At 29.6% G+C, this 23,587-nt stretch overlaps 1 protein-coding gene across 4 annotated transcripts in view; it reads right to left on the reverse strand.

Moving 5' to 3' along the window:
- Nucleotides 1-5,182: 5,182 nt before the first annotated feature.
- Nucleotides 5,183-23,587, reverse strand: part of LOC111677709 (insulin-like receptor) — a 42,136-nt gene continuing 23,731 nt past the window's right edge. For all 4 annotated transcript variants that reach the window (XM_046949194.1, XM_046949193.1, XM_046949192.1 and 1 more), the window contains exons 3-18: nt 15,505-16,865; nt 12,802-13,217; nt 12,593-12,734; nt 12,365-12,531; nt 12,017-12,296; nt 11,799-11,946; nt 11,519-11,739; nt 11,196-11,373; nt 10,795-11,117; nt 10,444-10,624; nt 9,940-10,379; nt 9,554-9,873; nt 8,606-9,481; nt 8,287-8,527; nt 8,038-8,221; nt 5,183-7,891 (exon numbers count right to left, since the gene is read on the reverse strand). In XM_046949194.1, coding sequence (XP_046805150.1) covers nt 6,145-7,891; nt 8,038-8,221; nt 8,287-8,527; nt 8,606-9,481; nt 9,554-9,873; nt 9,940-10,379; nt 10,444-10,624; nt 10,795-11,117; nt 11,196-11,373; nt 11,519-11,739; nt 11,799-11,946; nt 12,017-12,296; nt 12,365-12,531; nt 12,593-12,734; nt 12,802-13,217; nt 15,505-16,825 — 7,185 coding nt within the window. In that variant the 5' untranslated portion in view covers nt 16,826-16,865 and the 3' untranslated portion in view covers nt 5,183-6,144. The remainder of the gene's footprint in view (nt 7,892-8,037; nt 8,222-8,286; nt 8,528-8,605; nt 9,482-9,553; nt 9,874-9,939; nt 10,380-10,443; nt 10,625-10,794; nt 11,118-11,195; nt 11,374-11,518; nt 11,740-11,798; nt 11,947-12,016; nt 12,297-12,364; nt 12,532-12,592; nt 12,735-12,801; nt 13,218-15,504; nt 16,866-23,587) is intronic.

Consider the following 23,587-nt stretch of genomic DNA (forward strand, 5'->3'; position numbering starts at 1 on the left):
CTAAATTTTTAAACGTCATTTAAATTAGAAATGAGAAGATATAACATTAGTTTAAATATTATAGTTGAAATTATTATTTAATTTTCTAACTTTTCGTCAACATATTTTGACATTTAATTTCCTTTTAAACTTCCGATAACAGTTAAATTATTGCTCGAAATCGTTAGATTATCGTTATGAATATATGTAAAGTCGTACAAAACATCTCGAAATTTATTTAAGATTAATTTTAACGTGTGACCTCTGATTCAGTTGTCTGCTTTCTATAAAGTATAATCCACAGATCACTTTTCTGATGTTACACTTTTCTAAAGTATTAACCTACACTAAAACTGAAACAGAATTCTCAGAATTTGTTTTTAATTAGTTTTTCGAGAAATTATGTCCTAAAAATTCAGAAAATGTCGTTTTTTATCATATTCCAGACGAACAGCAAGAAGACACAACTATTTATATAATCTGTTATTTTATATAAAAGTCCATTTATTCAACTTTAAAAAAAGAGGTTTAACTTTCGTTATATCTTCTTATTTTTTCGCGATATCCTAAAACATTGGACTTTCAGACTTTACAAGCGTCGTTATAAAGTCTCAATTATGGTAAAATACGGGTTTTTTTTCAAGATTTTTTATAAAAAAGGAAAATTATCTGAAATTGCCTACAGGGGACTAAAATAGTATGAAAATAGTTACCAAAATTTTGGGACTTAAAAATAAGTATTTCAAATTAGTTTCTAATTGGACCTATAATGATTTGGTTGGTTAATTTAACAGACTAGTAAATTACTAGGGGATTATAAACAATTTATTACAGAACTACAGATGTAAAGTTTCCAAACAGAACTAATTTGAAACCCCAATAAAATATATTGAAATTTTAAGTAAGAATCTAGGTTAAAACTGCAAATCTATTGAATACAAAGCTAATTTATACAATTACATAATTAAAAATAATATTTTCAATTTTAAAAACAAAACAATCAATCAAATAAACAAAATACAAATTTCTGCTGTTAAATTAACCAATAATTAAAATTTACTATTAATAGAAGAAGAATAAGGAGAAGAATAAAGAAATAATGTCAACAAAAATATTTGTTAAATTTTTGATTTCTTAAGATGCATGCATATTTTTAAAACAAAAAGAAACATTTAGATTTCGATATACATACATAAGTATGTATGTATAATACTACTACAAATATATATATAAATTATTTTCTTGTTATCATTATATTATTATATATATGTTGGTTTGTATATATATATTTTTATTATATATATATATATATATATATATATATATATATATATATATATATATATATATATATATATATATATATATATATATATATATATATAATATATATATATATATATATATATATATATATATATATATATATATATATAGATTTACATAAAAACAAAGGAACTATATATTTCAGTCTTTTTAGTATAAAAAAATATCTATTGTTTGCATAGTAAACATATGTATATATATGTGTGTGTGTATGTGGCTATGTATGTATTTATTTATGTGAGTTTGTAGGTAAATTTATTATATTTTATTTTTAATATATAGTAATTTATTTTTAAATATTTTTTCTTTATATATTTATGGATATTTTTTATTTATTTAGTGTGTGTTTGTTATTTTTTAGTTTTTTTTTTTGTTAATATAAAATTTGTAAAAAAAAGTATAAATTTTAATATCTACAGTTTTTTGTTTGTTTTATTTAATTGAACGGGTTAATTTACTATTTCTAATAAAATCCTGTCGGTTTAAACATGGCTCAGCAATAAAGCAATTTTATGGTTATGTTTTTCGTTATAGTAGTTCTTATTAAACATAATAGATTAAAGATACCTACCAAATTCGCATATAGGTGCTTTATATAAAAATTATTTAAAATTAAAAACTAAGTTACAAAAAATTAAACATTTGAATATTTTTTTATACCCTTTACCATACGTTTGTAATTTTCTTTAATATTTTTTGACAACCCCATAAAGCTTTTGTATCGTTTTCTTTTTTTTTCTATAAATATGTCCAAATTACATTTTGTTATTCGGACATATCTAAATCTTTCTTTAAAAGTCTACGATGAGAGCTAAACCTCATCGACCTATAAAGCTCTTAATCGTTTTCTTTTTTTTTCATACATTCTGTTATTCGTTTATAGACAATCATTTACATTTTTCTTTAAAGGTCTTTAGAGAGAGAGTGAATAGACTAGTAAATAGAATAGGAAATCGACTAGTCCATAGATTTATGTAGACTAGTCAATAGAATAGTGTATAAACTAGTCAATAGGCTAGACATAGACTTTTCAAAAACTGGTTCTAATAAAAGTCAGTAAATTAATAAATAAAAAATTTAGTACTCTTTTTTTATAAAAGAACTTACTTTTATAAAACAATTAAAACTTTCCGTGCTTATTTTGAACTATTTTCCAAATAACATTTTTGAAGTACATCAAGGTTTGGTGAAAAACCAGTGAAATTTACATATGACAAATGACATCCAAACATCGGATTTTTACCGCTTCTAAAATTGAGATTTGATATAGTTCAGAGTTGCCAAAAATGAACAACATCCCTCCAATGACACGCTAATGTAAAATAGATAGGATTTTCACCCGAATATGAAGCACTTCGGGTTACTAGTTGTGATGAAAATACTAAATCTTTTTCCACACTTTTTTTTTTGCTGGGTTCTCATTGCAGTTAATAAATTCAACCGATGTCAATACAAAATTATGTTCGAAAATACTATAACATTGGAATTCAAGAGATCTTTTCGTGGTTTTCTAAACATCTATAAACTATCATATAATTAATATGATTCTACTATATAATATTCTTAATATCTCTAAAATTTTATTTAGAATTTAAAAAAAAAATCTTTTAAAAACTTTTTTTCAAAATGTATATAACAAAATTTGACTGGCCGTCGCAAATTAAGCAATTTGTGGGATCATTTAAAACATAATTAGTTTTAAAATTAAGATATAAAACGGTTCTAACAATGATCCCCATAAAAGCTATATTTCTAGTGTAAATTAATTAATTTTAAAAAATATTATTGAGAACACACTTGTAGTAACCATTTTCACTTTTATTAACGGCAGATAAAAGTTAAAATTTATTAAAGAATTCTGTTTAATGCAACTCTAACATGATTTTACAAAAACATATAAAATTAACACTTTAAAGTTATTTGATTAATTTAAAGTTTAAGGTTCAATTTTCGAAAAATCTTCAAGAATAACCTGGTTATTATATAGATTTTTAATTAACCTCGAATTTTCAAACATAATCTTGCAATGTCATCAGATGTCTGTATAATTGTTAAATTTCAGCGTTTTTGGTCTACGCAAACTGGTTCAAACTTTAGTTGGAAACATTTTACCAAAAAGCACAAAACAATACAAAAAATTTTTTTGTTTTTACTACAAAACAATGCAATAATTGTTCACTATTTAGATTATGAATGAATTAGACTTTAAAGAATTTTCTTTGATTTTTTTTTTAATTTTTTAAAACTTAACAGAAAACATTTGAATAATGTATAACCAAATCACCTAAAATCCCCACGAAACTTTCAAAGAAGAAAATTCAAACTTCGAATAGGAGATAATGAGATTTAAGAGATTTTTAAAACGATTTATTCTTATTTGAAATAATATAAAAAATGCTATTTGATGGGTCCTTAAGGCAGATTTTTTTTTGAATTTGGTAGGGGTTGTGTTTGCAACATTGAACTAAAATCATAATAATGTTATTAAAATAATAATTGTAATAATCACTATGGGCTACTAAAATAAAAGAAAAAAAATATTGTATCCTAACTAAAATTGCATTTAAAATGCCATGAACAAAAAGTGGAAATACATAATGAGACATAGAAATAAGTAGAAAAAAATGAGTTGTTGGTTTTTGTTAGTTTTAGTTTTAGTTATGTAAATGTGTTTTAATAACATAACTCTATTCGTTTCGTTGTAATTATCTTTAAGAGTCGTTAGAAAATCGGTAACTATGTTGTGTATAGTATATAGTGTGTGAAAGATTTTGTATAAGTGATGTTTATGTTGTTATTGTTGAATTTTAAAATTCTATTGTTGTTTTTTTTTATTTTTCTTTTTGGCATACCATCTTTATATTAATCATGTATTTAAATAATTAAATAATTATTTATACACATACATATATAGTTCATTTGCTTCCTCTTTTTCTCATCAATAATTTTTTTTTTAAATAATTGAATTTGTTTAATTCTCTAGGCGACATTCTTTTATTATTATAATATATATTTTTTTTCTTGTTTTCTTATTTTTAAGCGTAATTCTCTATTTACATTTTCTATAAACATAAAAAAGAACAATGTTGAAAATCATAAATTTTATCTTCACCGTTGGAAAGAAATATTCAAAATCATAAAAATACAAAAATTTAACTTTTAATAAAACATTTTTGAAATAACACTGGCCGACAAATTTTTTTTTTAGCCAGAGTCCTAAGTGTACTTTTTTAAAGCATTGTACTGTCGAGCCACAAAAATTGTTCCTCGTACAAAGTTTTCGAGATATCACCTCGTTTAAATTGAAGAAAATCCAGTTTTTAATCATATTGAAGACATTTTTATTTAGAAAATTTGTTAAATCGTTTAAAAGCCATAATCTTTTGAAATTTAAATAAAGGTTTAACCACTTTTACAGACTTTCTTTTTCAAAATATTTTAAATTTAAGCTTAAAACAACTGGAAATTGATAAAAGCCTGAATTTTTAACCACATTTCAGCTTAATTAAAGTTATATATCACAATTTCTAAAAAAAATTACTATAAAAATACTTTTTGAATTGTTTTTTTCTAAGATATTTCAAATTAAGTTTTAAACTTATATATAAAAAATCTTGCAGAAGGGAGAAGGGATTATATGAAACAGTTTAAACCTTTATTTTAAAGTTTCAAATAAAAAAAACCAACTTTATAAATACAGCAGTCTTCGTTAAATCAACTTTCTAAATATGGCAAAAACAAGGGTTTTGCCAATTTAACGACACGATATCTAGATAATCTGATGTGATGGACAAATTCTTTAATCAGATTTGAATTCTGAGTTGTTCAATTCTTTAATAAAGTATAAATAAGTCTCTGGGTTTCGATTTTTTTTAAAAAACTCGTTGGTCAGTATTATTAATGACTTTTTCAAGCGAATTTGAAATTAAGAAATACAAATTGTATCATTTTTATAATTCAACAAAATTGAGCTATAAAAATGACAATATTCGTAAAATGAGATTTGGATTTGTTTCTTAACAATTCAGATTCATTTCTAAAATAGCCATCGCATATATGGAAACATTTTAACGGATGTTTTATATATCCCAGCAAAAAATAATTGATGTAATACTTTACAAACTACATCTTAATCACATCTAAAAAAAACAGTGAAATTTTCATAAGAGTGTCATGAAGATCCAAATATCGGTTTTTTACTGCTTCTAAAACTAAGATTAAGATGTAGTTTAGCTAATGTAAAATTCATAGGTTTTTCACCAAAATTGGAAGTACTTCAAGTATGTTATTTGTGGTGAAAATTCTACTTCTTTTTCCTCACTTCTTTTGCTGGGTTCTGATGAAAATACTACATCTTTTTCCGGATTTTTTTTTTGCTGGGATGTTGTAAAGTTATAAATAATATTTTGTTATAATTAAGTATTTGTAGATTAGAAATATTTCTGTCCATTAACAAAATAAAAACAAGGACTTTATCAACACCGTTATTTGTTTTAGTTGTTGTACAAAATTAAAATAAAAATAATAATAGTGTACTAACTAACTAATATTAGTACTACATACTTTATACTTAATAATATGTACATTCAATAAATATATGATTTCTAATGCTACTATTATTATTATTATTATTATTATTGTTGTGGTTTCGTTTAATATTATTATTATTATTATTATTAATTAGAATTATTTAAATATTATTTACAAACGCAGTTGTGTATTAATCCAACTCAGTCAGTAGGTAAATATTATTTTTCTCTTACATATAAATACATAATTGGTTAATGATTTTGTTAATTTTTTTAATTTTTCTTATTTTTTTTAATTTTTTCGTTAAGCTTACGTAGTTTCACGTCCTACAAAACCATTGGGCGGCGGAGGGGGTTGTGTTTGCTGGTGATGTTGTTGTTGGGCGGGTTGTTGCTTCAGCCAGTTCTCTTTTGTTAGCAGTGTGGTGGTAGCTATCAATGATGTTTTAGGTTTTGACGGTTGCTGTTGTGATGTGGTAGTTGTAGTATTGCTACTTCGACTGCTGCTACTGCTACTTTGGCTACGACTTCGATTGTTAAGATGTTTTTTCTTTTGGTTACGATCATTACTGCTACGCCGGCTTAAAGGTATTCGATCAGATTTCATACCCTTGCTGGTGGGTATATCATCATCTTCTTCATCTGTCTCATGACTGGAAGAGGTTGATTGTGCGGAAGATGAGGATGAATATTTTGTAAAACGCTCTGTCCCAGCTCCAGCTCGACTTAGAGCTAATGGCGGTTGTGATGTTGGTAATACTGTCGTTGACATTGTACCACTTAAGGCTGAAGGAGGTGGTGGTGGACCCATCATTTGATAGTTGGGATTGTTGCTTATACTGATGGCACTAGGTTCTGGAGCTTTTGGTTCATTCATCATAACATATGATGATAAGTTTTCTGTTTTCTGAGGGGCGCCGGGAGCTTGCATTAACTGATAGTTTGGATTATCGGATGTGTGTAATAAGGAACTGCTGCTCATGGCAGCTGGATTGTTTGTAGAAGTTGATGCACCGGTTGTATTGAGTGATTCATCTAATACCTGATAATTGGGATTTGAACTCATGGAGAAGGCAGAGGATGAAGACATTTTGGGTTTATTTGTGAGCGTATCACCACTACCGCTCTCAAGTCTTTTGTAGTTTGGATTTTCACTTGTACTACTAGTGTTGTTGGTTGTGTAGAAACGGGGATTAGCACAATAGCTACCAGCGCTACCACTTCCACCACTCTCTATTGTTCCTAAATTTTGACCGCTCATACTTTTACCGCGTCCTCCCCTGGTAAGATTATTACTACTGCCACCAGTTCCGCCTCCCACGGCCGCCGTATTAGGGTTAGAGCTGGTGCTCTTATAGCTGGCATTGCTACCCGAACGCTTGTGTGTATTAAATAGGATGCTTCTAAATTTAGCCGTCACATTATTTCCCAATGAATCGGCCACAGCCCTTAAACTTGGATACCTTCCGGTACCAGTTTTAGAGGAGGCATTAGATGAAGCAGCCGACGCTGTGGAGGGATGTAGTGAGGAAGATGTCGGTTGTCCTATTACCTCATCGGGCATTGAGCTAGATAAAGGCATAATAGTAGGTTGCCTTTGACGTGGTTTTGAATGTGCCAACAAATTTTGCCCCGCCGTTGAATGAACACCCAAATCATCATCGTCATCATCACCATGAACATTGGTGGGAACTTTTTCACTATAGTTCGGACTAGGATCGTACATTTCATAACCTTGTTCATCCGAGTCTCTTTTGATTTCCATCAAGTCTTTCATTTCGAAGTCTGGAGGGACATAGGCATCAACATCGTCAGGGCGCTGTTGACGAGCCTGCTGTTGGGCATAACGTGTGGGTTGATAGAGATTTCGATGATGCGGATGTGTATGGGGATGTGGATAATAACTGATGCCTGGACCGGCCTTCCTCAGTTCAGCCGATGTTGAGGGCGCCGAATTAAGTATTTGATTGTGCGAATTGATAATACGCGACATATTAAAATTGTTTCTAACATGTTCGTCCGGCGTACTACTAACGACTATGGGTGAGCCTGTTAGGCTGTAACATAATAATACAGTAAAATAGTACAAGTCAATGTTAAGGCTCGTAACGCAAGAAATTTATATAGGGTAACAAATATTTGTTTGCAGTTTCATATCTTTAAATAACTTAAAGCTAAATGTATTACACTAATAACAACATACCTGTAAGGTGAATGAGGAGCATCGTCGTCTATGACCATAGATGAATCTCCACGATGTTCAACTGATGAATTATTGTCCATATTTAATTTATATCCACTATATTCTTCCAAACGAAGTGGTGTTGTTACATCTTCCATGTCGTTGTCATGATCATCGAATACATCTCCCGAACGTTGATTTCGTTCTTTAAGTAAAATAATAGAACATCATTAAAATAAAATTTTTAAATATTTTGCTAATCCTTAATACCTGTTATTTCCTTTACTAGTATTTGTTGACCTTCTTCCGAATGATAGAATGACACTTCACGGAAGTAGGGATCTGCCGAATCGAGTAGATAACGTATAATTTCCAGAAATGTTGGTCTAGCCGAAGGTCTATGATGCCAACATTTTTGCATTAAACTATACAATTTATCGGGACAATTTTCTGGTCGCTCCATTACACCTCCGTCGATTACATATCTTAAAACTTGATCGTTTGATAATCCCTTAAAAATGTAATGAAAATATTTAAAAATCACATTTTTTACATTAATTTTATATATAAGTGTAAAGTATTATCTTACCTGATATGGCTGTGCTGCCAATGTTGCCATTTCCCACAGGACCACACCGTAACTGAACACATCACTGGCAGTGGAATAAACACCATCTCTTAAACTTTCCGGAGGCATCCAACGAACTGGTAGCAGACCTTTTGTACCCTTACGATAGTAATCGTTCTCATAAATATCTCTAGTCATGCCAAAATCTCCTATTTTCACTGTTAGATCTGCGGCAACCATACAATTTCTAGCCGCTAAATCACGATGTACAAATTTTTTCGCTGCCAAATAAGCCATACCATCAGCAATTTCAATGGCCATTTGATAAATGCGACTTATAGGAGGCGGTTGAGCGGGCATTTCAGATCGTCCCAATAATGGCATATCGTTGCGATCATCGGGACGATGAGCACGTAGATAAGACTTTAAATCGCCATTCTTCATAAGTTCCATAACAACCAAAGCAGGCTGACCGCGCGAACAAACGCCCAACAAACGAACTACATGGAAAGTGTCGAATTGTTTCATTACGCAGGCTTCATTCAAAAAGTTCATGCGCTCCCTATCGGTGGCATTCTCATTAACCGTCTTAATGGCACAGGGTGTATCTTCGCTGCTATTGTTGTAGCCTTTTAGAATACCCTCGTAAACCATACCAAATGAACCTTGGCCCAAAGGATTGAGTTGTATTACTTTGTCTCGAGCAACTTCCCACTCATCCGGTATGTACTGCAAACTAATATAATGCGGATTTACAGAGGGGAATATTTTCAAGTCCGAAGAAGGAGCCAAAATACGCTTTCTACACAGACAATATATTAAAACACCTATTAAAGTCACAGCCGAAAGTGCTCCAACCACTATGCCAATTATAACACTCGTCGGCATGGTAACAGGCTAAAAGTTTTCAAAATTATTTTTGTTTAATTTTTAGCGTAAAATTAAAATAACTTAATATGTACTACTTACCGGTATAACAACCCAAATGGTATCCGAAAACTGTCCCTCGCCAGCTAAAGTATTTGTATTAATTCTAATTGTATAGTTACCGGGATTAAGATTAGGTATTGGATAACCATTTTGATGATAACCCAATTCTATATAATCCGATTCAGTTATACATTTTTTCTCTTCAACAGCATCGGGTGATTGTAGTAGATATAATATCGTATATGATACGACGGCACCATTTGGATGTTTCGGACTTACCCAGAAAACACGTATATTACTTCTAGATGAATTTGTTGTTTCCACTTCACCCCTTACGTGTTCCACTCGATCGACATTCTCTGCAAATTATAATTTAATTTAAAAATTGCCAAAAAGAAAAATGTTTCAATATCATTCATACTCACCAAGTTTAAGTGTGCGTACATGGGTTTTTACTTCTATACTGCAATCGGGTAAAGTGTCATTAGGAGTATCTTTTTCTCTGCAAGCTTCCACACCCAACATATACCATGAAAAGTGTTTCAAATTTGAGAAAACAAATTCAGTCATCGAGGCATTTACTGAATCAACCACAACTTCGAAATAAGTACCCTCAGGATCCATTCGTGTTTCGTTATATAAAAGTGTACCATCACCCTGAGGATCCATTGTTGTAGTGGTCGTTGTTGTCGGTGTTGTAGTATCGTGTATGGCATTTCCCTCGGCCGGTGCATCGCGTATATGACGCAATAGAAAACTGTCGAAAGGATCTCCCTCAATAGCACGGCGATTACGGCTACTGTTCGCTTCTAACGCCTCTAACGAATTCATGTTCCTTCTACTCGATCTGGTTTTATTCTCTTTTCTAAGAAAGATTTAAGAAATTTTTTTTATTTTTAAATTAAATGCAAATTTGCTTGCTCACTCACTTAACATATACAAAATTTTGTAGAGCATTTTCTAGTTCAATGCTAGCATGTATGCTCGCATCTATTTCTTCATCATCATACATTTGAGAATTGATCTTTTTACAGTTGCAATTCTTTGGTATCGTTGGCTTTTCGGTGATGGTTACAACAGGAATTTCTGGTTTACTGATTTCCTTTAAAGCTAGAAAATTAAAGAAAATAATTAAGCATAAGAAAATTATTAAATAATTCTAAAAGTTTTGTTCTAGTTCTAAAGTCTTATAGGAATGATCATGCAAATGAATTCATTCCTATAATATTCGTTGATTTTGCTTCTAAGCCCCCTCAATTTTTATAACAAAATGTACTTACGATCTTTGCAATAATTTCGAGACTCTATTCTTTGAATACGTTTATCATACACAGCTCGTATTTTATACTTAATGAGTTTTCCATTAGCCACAGTGGGAGGCAACCAACTCATAACAATATTATAACTCGAGTTAGCATAGGCTTGTAACTTATTAACACTTTTGGGTTGATCAGATTTCGTAGTAAAATTATGTATTGCACTCTGGCCATTACGACGTTCAGTTGAAATTGTCAAGGTCTTGACATAAAATGAATAACGCGTATATGGTTTAAGACTTTGAAAAATATAGAAATTATCTTTAGTAGGATCACTTATTTCCCATCTAATGGAAGAAAGATAGAAAAAAACATAAAAATTTATTAAAAAAATTATTACATTCAAAGAAAGAAGCAATACATACTTGTCTTCACATGGACGAAAAGCATGCTTTGTAGCATTGCCAAAGGGATCTTCTATGTGTAAAAATTGATAACCAATGAATGTTCTGGGATCACCGTATACCATAGGATTGTTGATTTTAACCAGGGCCAAAAGTGAACCAATTTTAGATATTGTTATATTAAGTAATGTTGTATTACCTAGATTAGTTTGGAAATAAGTTTTAAAAATTAATTTCCATTTTAACAGTTGTAATACTAAATTTTAAACACTTAGAAAAAGCTGAGAATTTGTTAACTTCTCGAACTCTTTTATGTTTAATTAAGCTTACGATTATTTACTCACATGAGCCCTTAACACCATTCGAATCTTCGGATACTTCTATTTTATCAAAGCTTGTTACATTCTTTTTCGCTTGTTTTACCATGGGCAATAAAGCATTAATTTCCGACAAACATAGTTTTGGATTAAAGTGAAAATATACGGTACCCCTTAATATTTGAACAGTTTGATTATGATTCCATATAGTTTCGATATCAGTATTTTCCAGTACATAAAGAGCATATCTAAAGTTTTGGAAATTTTTAATAAAACTTACTTCAGAATTAGAAAGTATAAAACTTACTTATCTTCAATGAGATTTTCACCCTCTATATTTTGTAAATTTTTAAAAAATTTCAAATCAAAAACGCCATAGGTGCCCTGAACTTTTAAAGCCGTTTCAATGGTAACAATCGAAGATAAACCATAAGCCAAATCCTCCATCAAATGACCTTAAAATACCATAAAATCATACACACAAATTAAATAAGAAACTAATAATTAAAACGCCCAAACACTTACGACCGCCTCTTTTGATGTTAATCATTAAAGGAGATTGAACAATGTGTGTACAACCATGGAATTCTCTAGCACGTGCAGCACTATCAATAAGACTACCTTGACACTTCTTAGTGCACTTGTCACCACATTCCACACACGTCATATTAACTTTTGTATAACCTTCCGGACAAACCGTGGAACAACTTCCCTCATAAGCCACTAATATCTCTTGACGATTATTTTCATATTTTGTTCCTATAATACTGCACGATTCAGCTGTCAAGCAACGACGATCCAGGTACTAAAAATTATATTAAAATTTATCCTTTAATTAACATTGAATTTTATTTAATATTTATATATTTTTACTTTATAAAAATTGTCTGGACATTTGTCAATGCAGGTAGTGTTGTAGATGGAAAAATTTCTACAGCTAATACATTCGTTCAAGTTATTAGGCGAACAGCCACCCAGACAAGCTTCATTGCAGCAAGTGTTTTCATCAACACAATTATGTTGACATCTTTTGGGACAAACTGTAAAAGGACATTTTTAATGCTTAATCTAACCATGTTTCTTTTTTGCTTAATTATTTACTTTTTTGGCACGATTTACTATTCCAGCAATGACGACGACCATGATGTTCCTTACAAGCCAGCTCTTTTGTTCCTGCATTAGAATCTCCCACATTCCACTGATCACCAGGACAAGCCGGGCATTCAATAGTATCACGGTTATCCTAAAAAAACCAAGTTGTATTTTATAAAAACTAAACACTCTAAGATAACAATTCGTTTCTTTCAAACCTCAATAACTATGTCCGTAGTATTCGATACAATTTGTGTCCAATCGATGGAATTTACAAAACACAACATTACATTCTTTTCGATTCTTACACCTCCCCGAGATATTGTCGTCAGATTGGTAAGACCTAGCTCTTCGAGATGTGAATTTGAATAGACTATTAGAGCGTAACCTTCAAATAACACCCGTCCTCTTATAACACTCAAGTTGGGAAATATACGACCAATTGATCGTAAATAATGAACTTGATAAACAATTATATAATCCGTAACTTCCGTTAAAAGGGGAAACGTTTCATTATAGTCCTCTAGCGAGTTACCGTTTAGGAGAGTGATAAGTAAAAAACCTTCAATAACCGTACAATTTTCCACTTGTCGAAATTGTGATGCTGAGTTTCGAATATCGAGAGATTTACAAACTGCAAAAAAAAAGAATTTAAAAATATTAATAAATAATATGTTATAGAGTTAATTGATATTATCCCCAGTATTTTAGGTTTATTTTTTGAGTCGATTAAAACGTGTCCGTCCGTCTGTCCGGCTGGCTGGCTATCCGTGTAAAACTTGTGCGCAAGGTACAGGCCACAATTTTCAAGATAAGGGACGAAGCCATAATTACGTCCAATATTCTATTATCTCTCTAAAAATTGGCACAAATAAGTTTTATATAAGTATAAATGACACTGCAGATTTTCGTAAGGATCGGCCCTTATTTGACCCTAGCCCCCATACAAACCCCCCTTCAAAAATGTCTTAAACGTCTAAAATTGACTTGTAACCATTTGTATCGCAATGAAACTCAACAAAACTAACTGTTATTTAAAAATATATCCTTTTCCCAAATTTACCGAGGATCGGCCCATATTTGACCTATATAAAGCATCATTTAGAAATTTTAGTTTTTTTTATCAATAAATTGCTTAAATATTTTGGAATTATGCTAATATTCAACATAAAAGTTTCTTTATAAAAAATACATTTTTTTTAATATACTCATGGTGTAGGGTATTATATGGTCGGCCATGCCCGACTATACTTTCCTACTTGTTTCTAGCATAGATTTAAAATGTATTCCAACATGTGGCTGAGAGCTGTTGATGAAATACTTATTTCAAAGATTCCCTGTGATGATCTTGGCCAAATTTTAGCAACTCATAATAAATAGGACCTCTGTTAGGACAGAGCTTTATGTAAACGATGTTTATATTTGGCATTTGTATAGGTCAAAGTCAATAAATTGGACCTCGACAGCCGGTCAAGGGCTGTCGACCCCAGCAACAACTAATGTGTTGCTTTTTAAAATTTTCTACTATTTTTGACTTGTTTCTACTATTTTCGTGTTTTCGACCTTTTTCGACTTTTATTTACAAAATCGACTTTTCGACATTTTTCATAAACGATAGTCGAGTTATTGACATTTTTGGAACAAAATAGTCGACTTCGACTATTTTAAGTTTTGTTTTTTGACAGAAGCCTATAACGCGTAGCCGCGCACAACGCGTGTTGCGTACTTCCACCTTAAGCATTCAATGCTTCTGTACTTGTAACTTTCAGCATACGAATACATTCATTGTACTTTTTGACAGACGCGTTAAATTCGAATGATATCCAATTTTCTGATTCTAAGTAATTACCGCTGCCCAATTAGTAGCTGCCGATCCACACTAGGAAACTTTTCTTGGGAAACTTTTGATTTTGCGTGAGAGAGAAAGAGAAAGAATATCATTCATCTCTCTCGCGGTACGGAGTTTCCCGTTCTCGGAAACTTGTTTTGTTCAATGCAATTAACACGAAGTTTCTGAAACAAAAGTTTCTATGTGTGGACATTAACGAAACTTTAAAAGAGAATTAATAAAAAGTTTCTCAACAAAAGTTTCCTAGTGTGGACCAGGTCTAGCTCTCAAAAGATTTTGTTTTCTAACAAACTATAGACAAAACTCCACTTTAAACGATGATCATCTGTTATGAGTGCCGTATTTTTACCTAATACTTCTTTAGCTTTTTGGGAAATTCTTTTCTGCTGCGAAGTTTAGTTTTATTATTATAAAAAGACTTCCACAAATTCATCTTATACTAAAATAATTTATTCAATAATTACGTAATTTCTTTTAATATACATAAGTAAGTATTTTGATTGTGTTTTTTTCTCATTATTAGGATCCATGAATTATTCAATTATTGCGTATTATTATTAACATTTATACGCAATAAATTTTTGTTATTAATACATTTAATAAGTATCCTTTATTATTTTATTAATTACTAAGAACATTTAACAGTTTTCATGTATAATTTGTCAATTATAAGTAAACAATATTTAGACTCCCTGCCAGGTTTGTATTGGAATAAATAAATGTACGACTAGACCATGTAGTGAGGAAATTTATAGGTTTGAGTTTAAAAGTTCATATAAACTAACGTTTGGGTACTAAACGGAGTTTATCTAAATTGTGTTTAAATATATTAATTATGAAAAGTTTAAAGACAAATATGATAATTTTGTCAAATAATTTATACTTTCAAAACTTCTTTTCATATCGGAGGACTAAACCAGTTATCTAATCATGATATTAGGGAATAGGCCTGTCATATGAATTTCAAGATATGTATTGAAATTATTTCAAAAACTCGCATTTTTCAAATACATTTCATTTGGTATCGCCTGAAGATCTATAAAGATAAATATTTTCCAACATTATAACTTACCATGTTCTGGTCGCGTTAGACGAACTTGTTCATTTGGCGAAGACGATTTTAATTGCAGATCATTCGATGCAACAACATCTCTTCGTGATCTATCCAAGGCAGCTATTGATGATTGCAGTGTTGTTTCAAAATCTGAGGACAATGCTTGTGATAATGGCAATAATATTGAAAGGAACGATAAACCCATTAAAATTAATTTGGTAAATGAAACATTTGGTGTAGAATGTAATGATGATGATTTTTGTTTGTGGTAATAATAATGATTATAATTATGTTGTTGTGGCGATTGATCATTAGAGTGTGTCAGTCTTTTTTTTAATTGAATATTTAATTGAGAATATTGGTGGTAGGCTTGACGTCTTCGATAATATTTGGGGTTTTTTAAATGTAATCTGCTATCATCGCTAGTTGTAGACGAACGATGTAGCAGAGACGGCGCGGTTCTGGTAATTAGGACTAACAACGTTTTTAATATCATAACAATGTTATATAAGTGTAAAATAAATCTTCTTTTACAGCCTTTACTCGTTGAAAATCGTCTGTTTACAAAGTTTTTGTTGCTAGTAACATCAGAGGACGTGGACAAATAAGTTCGATGTGTAGTAGATGAAGTTTGAAATTCTGCTGTTGTTGACATTATTGTCGCCGCCGTTGGCGTTGACGTCGATGAAGACGTGGTTGTTGTTGAGGCGCAGGATGTTCTTAGTTTGTCCATTTGAGTTCTTAACAAATAATAGGAATCTTGCATATGAATCTCTTGATTGTGGGTGTTACAGTTGTATTTATTGTTATTGTGGCTCGCTAAAGATTCTTGTGCAGGCTTATATTTGAGTACGTTGTTGTGGTGGTATATTGTTGGTCTACAACTACAGTGGCAGTTATTTTTACATGAGCAATTTTTGTTGTATATCTCTTCTGTTGTTGTTGTTGTTGATATACTAACATTTTTTAACTCATTATGTCGTTTACATTCCATGCAAATGCGTAATTCTGGATTATATTCATAATTGTATCTTTCATCGGTCAATTCCGGAGATGTTGTTTCAGCAGAGGAAGTAAAGCACAAATGTATAAATGAACATTTCGTTAAAGAATTCGAATTTGTTTTAGTATTTAATGATGTTATTGGTTGTGATGTTCGGTTTACATCTTCTTTCGATGTATTCGAAGTTGGATTGGTAGTAGTAGTGTTCTCGTTAGAATTGTCATCCATTGATTTAACTCTTTTATGCAAATATAATTTTCTCTTTTTTGCCATTAGTTCACTAATGGTTTGAAATCGAACTTCCAGTTTTGTCAAGTTATCGCCGATGACAGTCATTTTATTAACATTTTCTTTATATTTAAAGTTATTTTAATATCTGTAATAAAAGTAAAGAGAAAAAATAAATAAATTGTAGTATAAATTTTTCAAACATTTTTCTATTGTAATTTTCATTAAAATTTTGGAATTAAAAGGTTTTAGTTAAGATATAGTTATATTTATACTACTTCTTCATTTCAATTGCTTCATTTTTATTATAAATTTTTATGGAAAATTTTTGATTTTTTTTGTTCTAAAAAATCATGTACTTTTGACCACCTTTTCTTAATAGATTTCAAAATCTAACACTTGTCTGTCATATACGCCAACAGTTCAGTGCTATGAAATGTGTAAAATAAATAAACTGTAAAAGTCACAAATTTAAATTTACAATTATTACGATATAACAATATAAATATATTTTTTTTCACTTTAAGAATGAATATAAATATTTTTATATATGGAACATTAGGGCGGTTTCGTTTTTTTATTAGAAAGTTTTTAATTTTGGGAATTTTTGAAAAATGTCTTTGAGAAAGTTTTGTTTTATTTCTTTGAAAAAAATTTGAAAAAAATTCTATAGTCTAGTCTATAGTCTAGTCTATAGTCTAGTCTATAGTCTAGTCTATAGTCTAGTCTATAGTCTAGTCTATAGTCTAGTCTATAGTCTAGTCTATAGTCTAGTCTATAGTCTAGTCTATAGTCTAGTCTATAGTCTAGTCTATAGTCTAGTCTATAGTCTAGTCTATAGTCTAGTCTATAGTCAGTCCAGTCTATAGTCTAGTCTACAGATTAGTATATAGATTAATCTATAGTCTTGTCTATAGTCTAGTCTATAGAATAGTCTATTACCAGGAAACCTATAACAAACACCCACTTCAGGTAGAACTAGGTTCGTTTGGTAGATCGTAATTTCAATTCCCACCTGATGAAAAAAAAACTAAATTTCGAGCTTTTAATAAAATGTTTATGAAAAATTAATTTTTGAAGTTTGTCATAAGTTTTAGGCAAATTCTACTGTTTTTCCTTCTCCGTTTAAATTAGCGCCAATCTAATAATAATGTGTGCGGAGAGTATGAGTAAAAAAGCCTTTAAAGAAGAAAAAATATTTTCATGAATGAAATAATTATAATTGGCTGGTATGACTGAGTATGGGGCTGATGTTTTTGTACTCTCATATTGTTTATTGACTGGCGGTAAGACATTTTGACTTACTATGTATATAGACGACTGACGCATTTATAAGTTATTCGGCCTGTAAACATGTAAGTATTTTTGTATTTTTTTTTTTTTCTACTGCTTCTTCTACTTCTTACAAATAAAGTATGGTATTTCTAAAAATTCATTCACAAGATAAATTAATGAAAATATAATTCAAATAGCTTTGTAAATATTATAGTTACACAATGTTTGACGGCGACGTCAAACATACAGCCACAAATATCATTGTAATAATAATAACAACAACGCCAAACGACTTTGATCAACAGAAAATATTTCATATATAAATAGTAAGAGACGTGAAAATAAACCTGCACTTATCATGTCCAGAAACTAGAAAACAAAATCAAAACAAATTTCATGCATATCCAGAGCTTCTAAAGACTTTATTGTACATGTAAGAGTATTGTGCTTTGGGTTTTTTTTGTTTTGTAATTACAAATTCAAATCATAAGTTTCAATATGAAATTCTTGGAATTAATTTTAATGAAATGATTTTTTTGTTTTTGTTTTAAAACTTGTAAATTGTTTAAATAAATATTTGTATGATTAAAGTTAAAATGTTTTACAAAATAATTAAAGCGGTAAACCGCTCACACATTTCAAATTGAAAATAAATTTATGTAAAACTAGCTATACCCAGTGTGCTTCGCTACCCTGATGGTAATGGAATAAAATAAATATCATTATTGTAAATGTATATATATCTGCAATATCAAAAATTCCCCTTTTAGAGAACTCTTTAATTTTGATTTTATGATTCTAGTCTCAATATTACAGAAAATTAAAAAAAAACAGTTGAAAAACGAAAAAGTACCAGACAGTGCCTTTTTATATATTTTCATTAAATCAACATGACGCATGTTTAATTTTCAACCAGAAACCAAAAAAATCGCATACAGATTTTTATACAATTTTATGTTTTTATGTTCAATATTATAGAAAAGTATTAGTAAAAGAACAATTAGGATACTGCGTGTTTAATTTTATGTTGATATATTCAATATTTTAGAAAGCTCTAAAAGTACCAGTGCCAGTTAAGTACGAAAAAGTACCAAAAGACCTATTTTATTTAATTTCATATTCCTAAGTTCAATATTATAGAAAATTCCAATTAAAGAACGAAAAAGTACCAGAAAATATTCCAGTTTAAATTTTCATTAACTCAAATCCCTGATTGCTTAGTTTTATGTCTACCAAAGGATCAATATTATAAAAACACAAAAAGTTCCTTTTGAAGAACAAAAAAGTACCAAAAAGTCCCCTTTTATATATTCTCATTTACTCCGGGCTCTACATGCTTAATTTCATGTTTCTAGGTTAAATTTTATAGAAAACTCAAAAAGTACCAGTCGAAGGACGAAAAAGTACCAAAAAGTCCCCTTTTATAGATTCTCATTTACTCCGGGCTCTTCATGCTTAATTTCACGCGTCTAGGTTCCATATTAAACAAAAATCCAAAAAGTACCCTGTGAAGAACGAAAAAGTACCAAAATGTCCCCTTTTATAGGTTCTCATTTAATCCATGCTCTACATACTTAATTTCATGTTTCTAGGTTCAATATTATAAGAAATTCAAAATATACCCTTTGAAAAGCGAAAAAGTACCAAAAAATCCCCTTTTATAGATTCTCATTTACTACGGGCTCTACATGCTTAATTTCATATTTCTAGGTTAAATTTTATAGAAAACTCAAAAAGTACCTTTTGTAGAACGAAACAGTACCAAAAAGTTCCCTTTTATAGATTCTCTTCAGTCAGTAACGTTTGAAATTTATATATATAGATAAAAGTCGGGAACGTGAAGTTTTTTTTCGAAAATTTATATCGATCATTTTTAGGTTATAGTCTGATAAAAAGATTAGTTTTTTTTTTGTTAAAAAGAAACCAAAAAACCAAGTGCATTTTTTTTAAATTTCAATAACGAAACTCATTTCGATCATGTTGTCGTTGATTCGGCGGCAGTATTTTGTTGAAAATTATTATTTTTTTAAATATAGTTTTTAGTAAAAAAAATCTAGTTTTGATCTTTACCAAAACTAGATATAGTGATCTATTTTACAATAAAAGACAAAACAATACATTCTTTAATAAATATGTAAATGTATTTATTAAAATCGTTTGTTTTTCATTTTGGTGGCTATTTGAAGTCAACAAAGAAATAAAAACTACTTTAATTTTGTTATTTATTTACTTTTTACGTAGTTATTTGGGCTCTTATCTTTGGAAAAATTTTATCACACTCAAAATAGGAAAAAAATAAATAATAATAATAAAAAATACCACAGGTCCAATAACAATAATAATTTTTAACGATAGATTAACAAAAGAATTTCAAAAATTTCGTAATGTTCATGTGGAATGTGTAGTAATGTGAATAGATGGACGGATGGTTCGGTCGTTCGTTCGTTCGTTGGTTTGGTTTGGTTGATTGAATGGAGAGTCAGTCGGTTAAAAAATGTTTGTGTATATTATGCCTATGACGATTGTTGTTTGTTTACAGTTACAATTTATTAACGAACCAACACTAAATAGAAATACGTGTTCGTTAGATATGAATGAATGAATGAATGAATGAATGAATGAATGGAATGGTGGTATAAAGTGGAATAGTTCGCTTGATGATGATACATATATATTTGTTTTTCTTTTCTTTTTTTTTTTTGTATGCAAGTGAAGAAATTTTAATCAAAATTATATTACAAATGTACATCCATAATACATACATAACTTTTAAAATGTCTTCCGATGTCTTCCGATTTGAATGAAATTTGTAACAATTTGAATAAAATTTGAGCAAAAATCGATTTGAATAAAATATGCAACAAGTTAAAAACTATGGGATAGTTTAGCATACTCAAATTTCTAGCTATATCGATCAAGAGCTGTCGGACTTAGAGAGCGTTGTGTTTAAAACTCTTTATGACCAAAATGTCTAACTTAGGCCTTCTCTAACTTCGGCAGTTCTTGACCGATAGAGCTGAAAATTAAGAATTAAATTTTTTTCTAACATGTGTGTTATCACACTTAAGGATTTATCCACTTTCGTAGTAAATTGTTTAAATGCTTTGAAGGTTAATATATGTTATTACAAATGTACACACATATAGACAGTTTCGTGTCGAACTAAGAGAGCGTAGTGGTTAAACGTCTTTAAGTCTAAAATAACCAACTTTGACTTCCTCTAGGTCTGGCAATTGAATCTTGTCGACGAATTTAGAAAGTAATAGATGAGGCCTTTCCAATTATATATTTATAGTGTCCGACCGAACGTTCGTTAAATTTGAATTATCTAATTTCGACTATACATCTTTGATCTCATTTGTAACATTGAAATTTTTTAGGTCCTTATTCTCAAACGGTCTAGATATGTCTGTCAGTCAGTCAGTCTCTTAAAAGAACGATAGGACCTAAACTATTGTTGCAGATTGATTGGTTTTCAAAATGGACAAAATTGGTTTACATTTTGACATGGCCTCCATATAAGGTTCGCTTTAGAAAATGACTAACGTTCATAACAGGCTTAAAAATACTAGTATTTTTATGAAATTATACTTAAATTTTTTTATGAACCAAAATTTCATATAATTTGGCAAATTGAAATTTGCGAAATGTGTTAAGTATTGTAAGTATATTATCTTTATATTATATACCTATATTTTTTATTTTTTTAGAAACTGTAATTTTACTGATTTGATAAAATTTATTTTGATTTCATAATATGATCATGTATAACAATATTTTGATAAATACAAAAATATCATGATTTGACGGTATTTAATCATAATATGATATTTTAAAATTGTTACAATAACGATAATATGTTTAGACTACAATCATAATTTTAACCACAACCATGTTTTTTCTCTGCGTGCTATTACAGAGAATTATATCATTGTCAATGAATCGTTTAAAAACCAAAAATAAAGGTATTAAGATATATGCATTTAACAAAAATAGTTTGTTATTAGAAATTTATCACTCTCTGGGATTCGGAACTAGTTGATAATTGACCCAATTGCTAATTAAAGACCCTTTTCAAAAAATCTTCCGGATGTTCATATTTTGGTTTTAAATGTTATAAATTTATTACTTTTTAATCATAAATGCGTTTATCATTTAAGAAAAAATTTAGTGTTCACCGAACTTTGAAAACCGAATATAGTTCGGCCGAACTTTAAACTTTACCGAAGTTCGGGTTCGGTGTTCGGTACCGAACGAAATTTTGAGTTCGGTCGGACTCTATATATTTATTTATATGTTTATGTAATAGATTTTATTAGAATCTATCAACAGATCTTGACAATTTTATTTGCCAAACGATACTTAAGACTTAGAAGTGACCTAGAAGAACAATTTCGTTATACTAGAATGAAATAATTTTACATTTTCAACGTGAAATTGACAACAGCTTTAAGTTATTATTTCTGTAAGCTTTTATCGATTTATTTACAAGTTATAATTCCACTTTCGTTTGGATAAGAGAAATCCCAATATTAGTTTGAAATTCTAACACCAGTTCCAATAAGCTTTAAACAAAAACGGAATTTTTACCGAAAAGAACGATTTTTGGGCCATACACACACATACATATATCTATATGTATGTCTGTTCACTATTTGAAGACTAACAGTTTTGTTAGAAAAATATGATCAATTTAGGATCATTTTTTGCGAATAATAAATAAATCATTGTCGACATAAATAGCTGCGTTCGTTAGTTTTATTGATCATATTTTATTTATATTAAAAGAATCGTATTTGAATGTGTATTTATTTTTTTTTACAACAACAACAAAAAACACACACTCGCATTTTGCTTTTACTTATTGTTTTTATTTTTAATTTTTTGCTTTTTTTAAATTTTGGTAAAAATAGCGTGCCACAAATTTTCAGATGAAAAAAAAAAAATAAATTTTAAAAATATTTGCACTAAGCTACTAAATTTAGAAAAACTAACAAAACAACACACTAAAAATAATTAACCGCTTGCTCACACAATGAACGCGAACAACAAAAATAAAAACAAAAACACACTCACCTACCAATAACAACAACAACAACAACTAAAAAATATATGTATATGAACATAAAACAAGACACAAATATCTAAGAATGAATTGCTTGGACGGATGGTTGGCTGGTGGATTGGTTGGTTGGTTGGTTGGTCGATTGGTTGTTTGGTTGGATTATTAAAACAAAAGAAAATATAAACAACACAACACTCATATAAAACAAACTAAAACTATTTATAATAAAATTATAAAAGTAACTAGGTACAACAAGAAAAACGTAAAGAAAAAGATCAGTCGCTCTTTTAGCTCATTGTCGATCGTTAAATCTTGTAATTTTCTCTTTTTTTTAATGTATTTTAAGGTTAAAATGTAGAAGACAGACATTTATTTTAATGGAAAAAGAAAGTAAAATGAAGTGAAACAACAAAAATAATGTCAAGGTTGATGGAAAACAAACAAAACAAACTATGGGAACATTTTTATGGTTGTTGTCTGGTATTTTTTTTTACAACAATATCTGGAATTTGTTTTTCATTTGAAAAACA

Source organism: Lucilia cuprina, chromosome 4, assembly GCF_022045245.1.
Source record: "Lucilia cuprina isolate Lc7/37 chromosome 4, ASM2204524v1, whole genome shotgun sequence".
Lineage (NCBI taxonomy): Eukaryota > Metazoa > Arthropoda > Insecta > Diptera > Calliphoridae > Lucilia > Lucilia cuprina.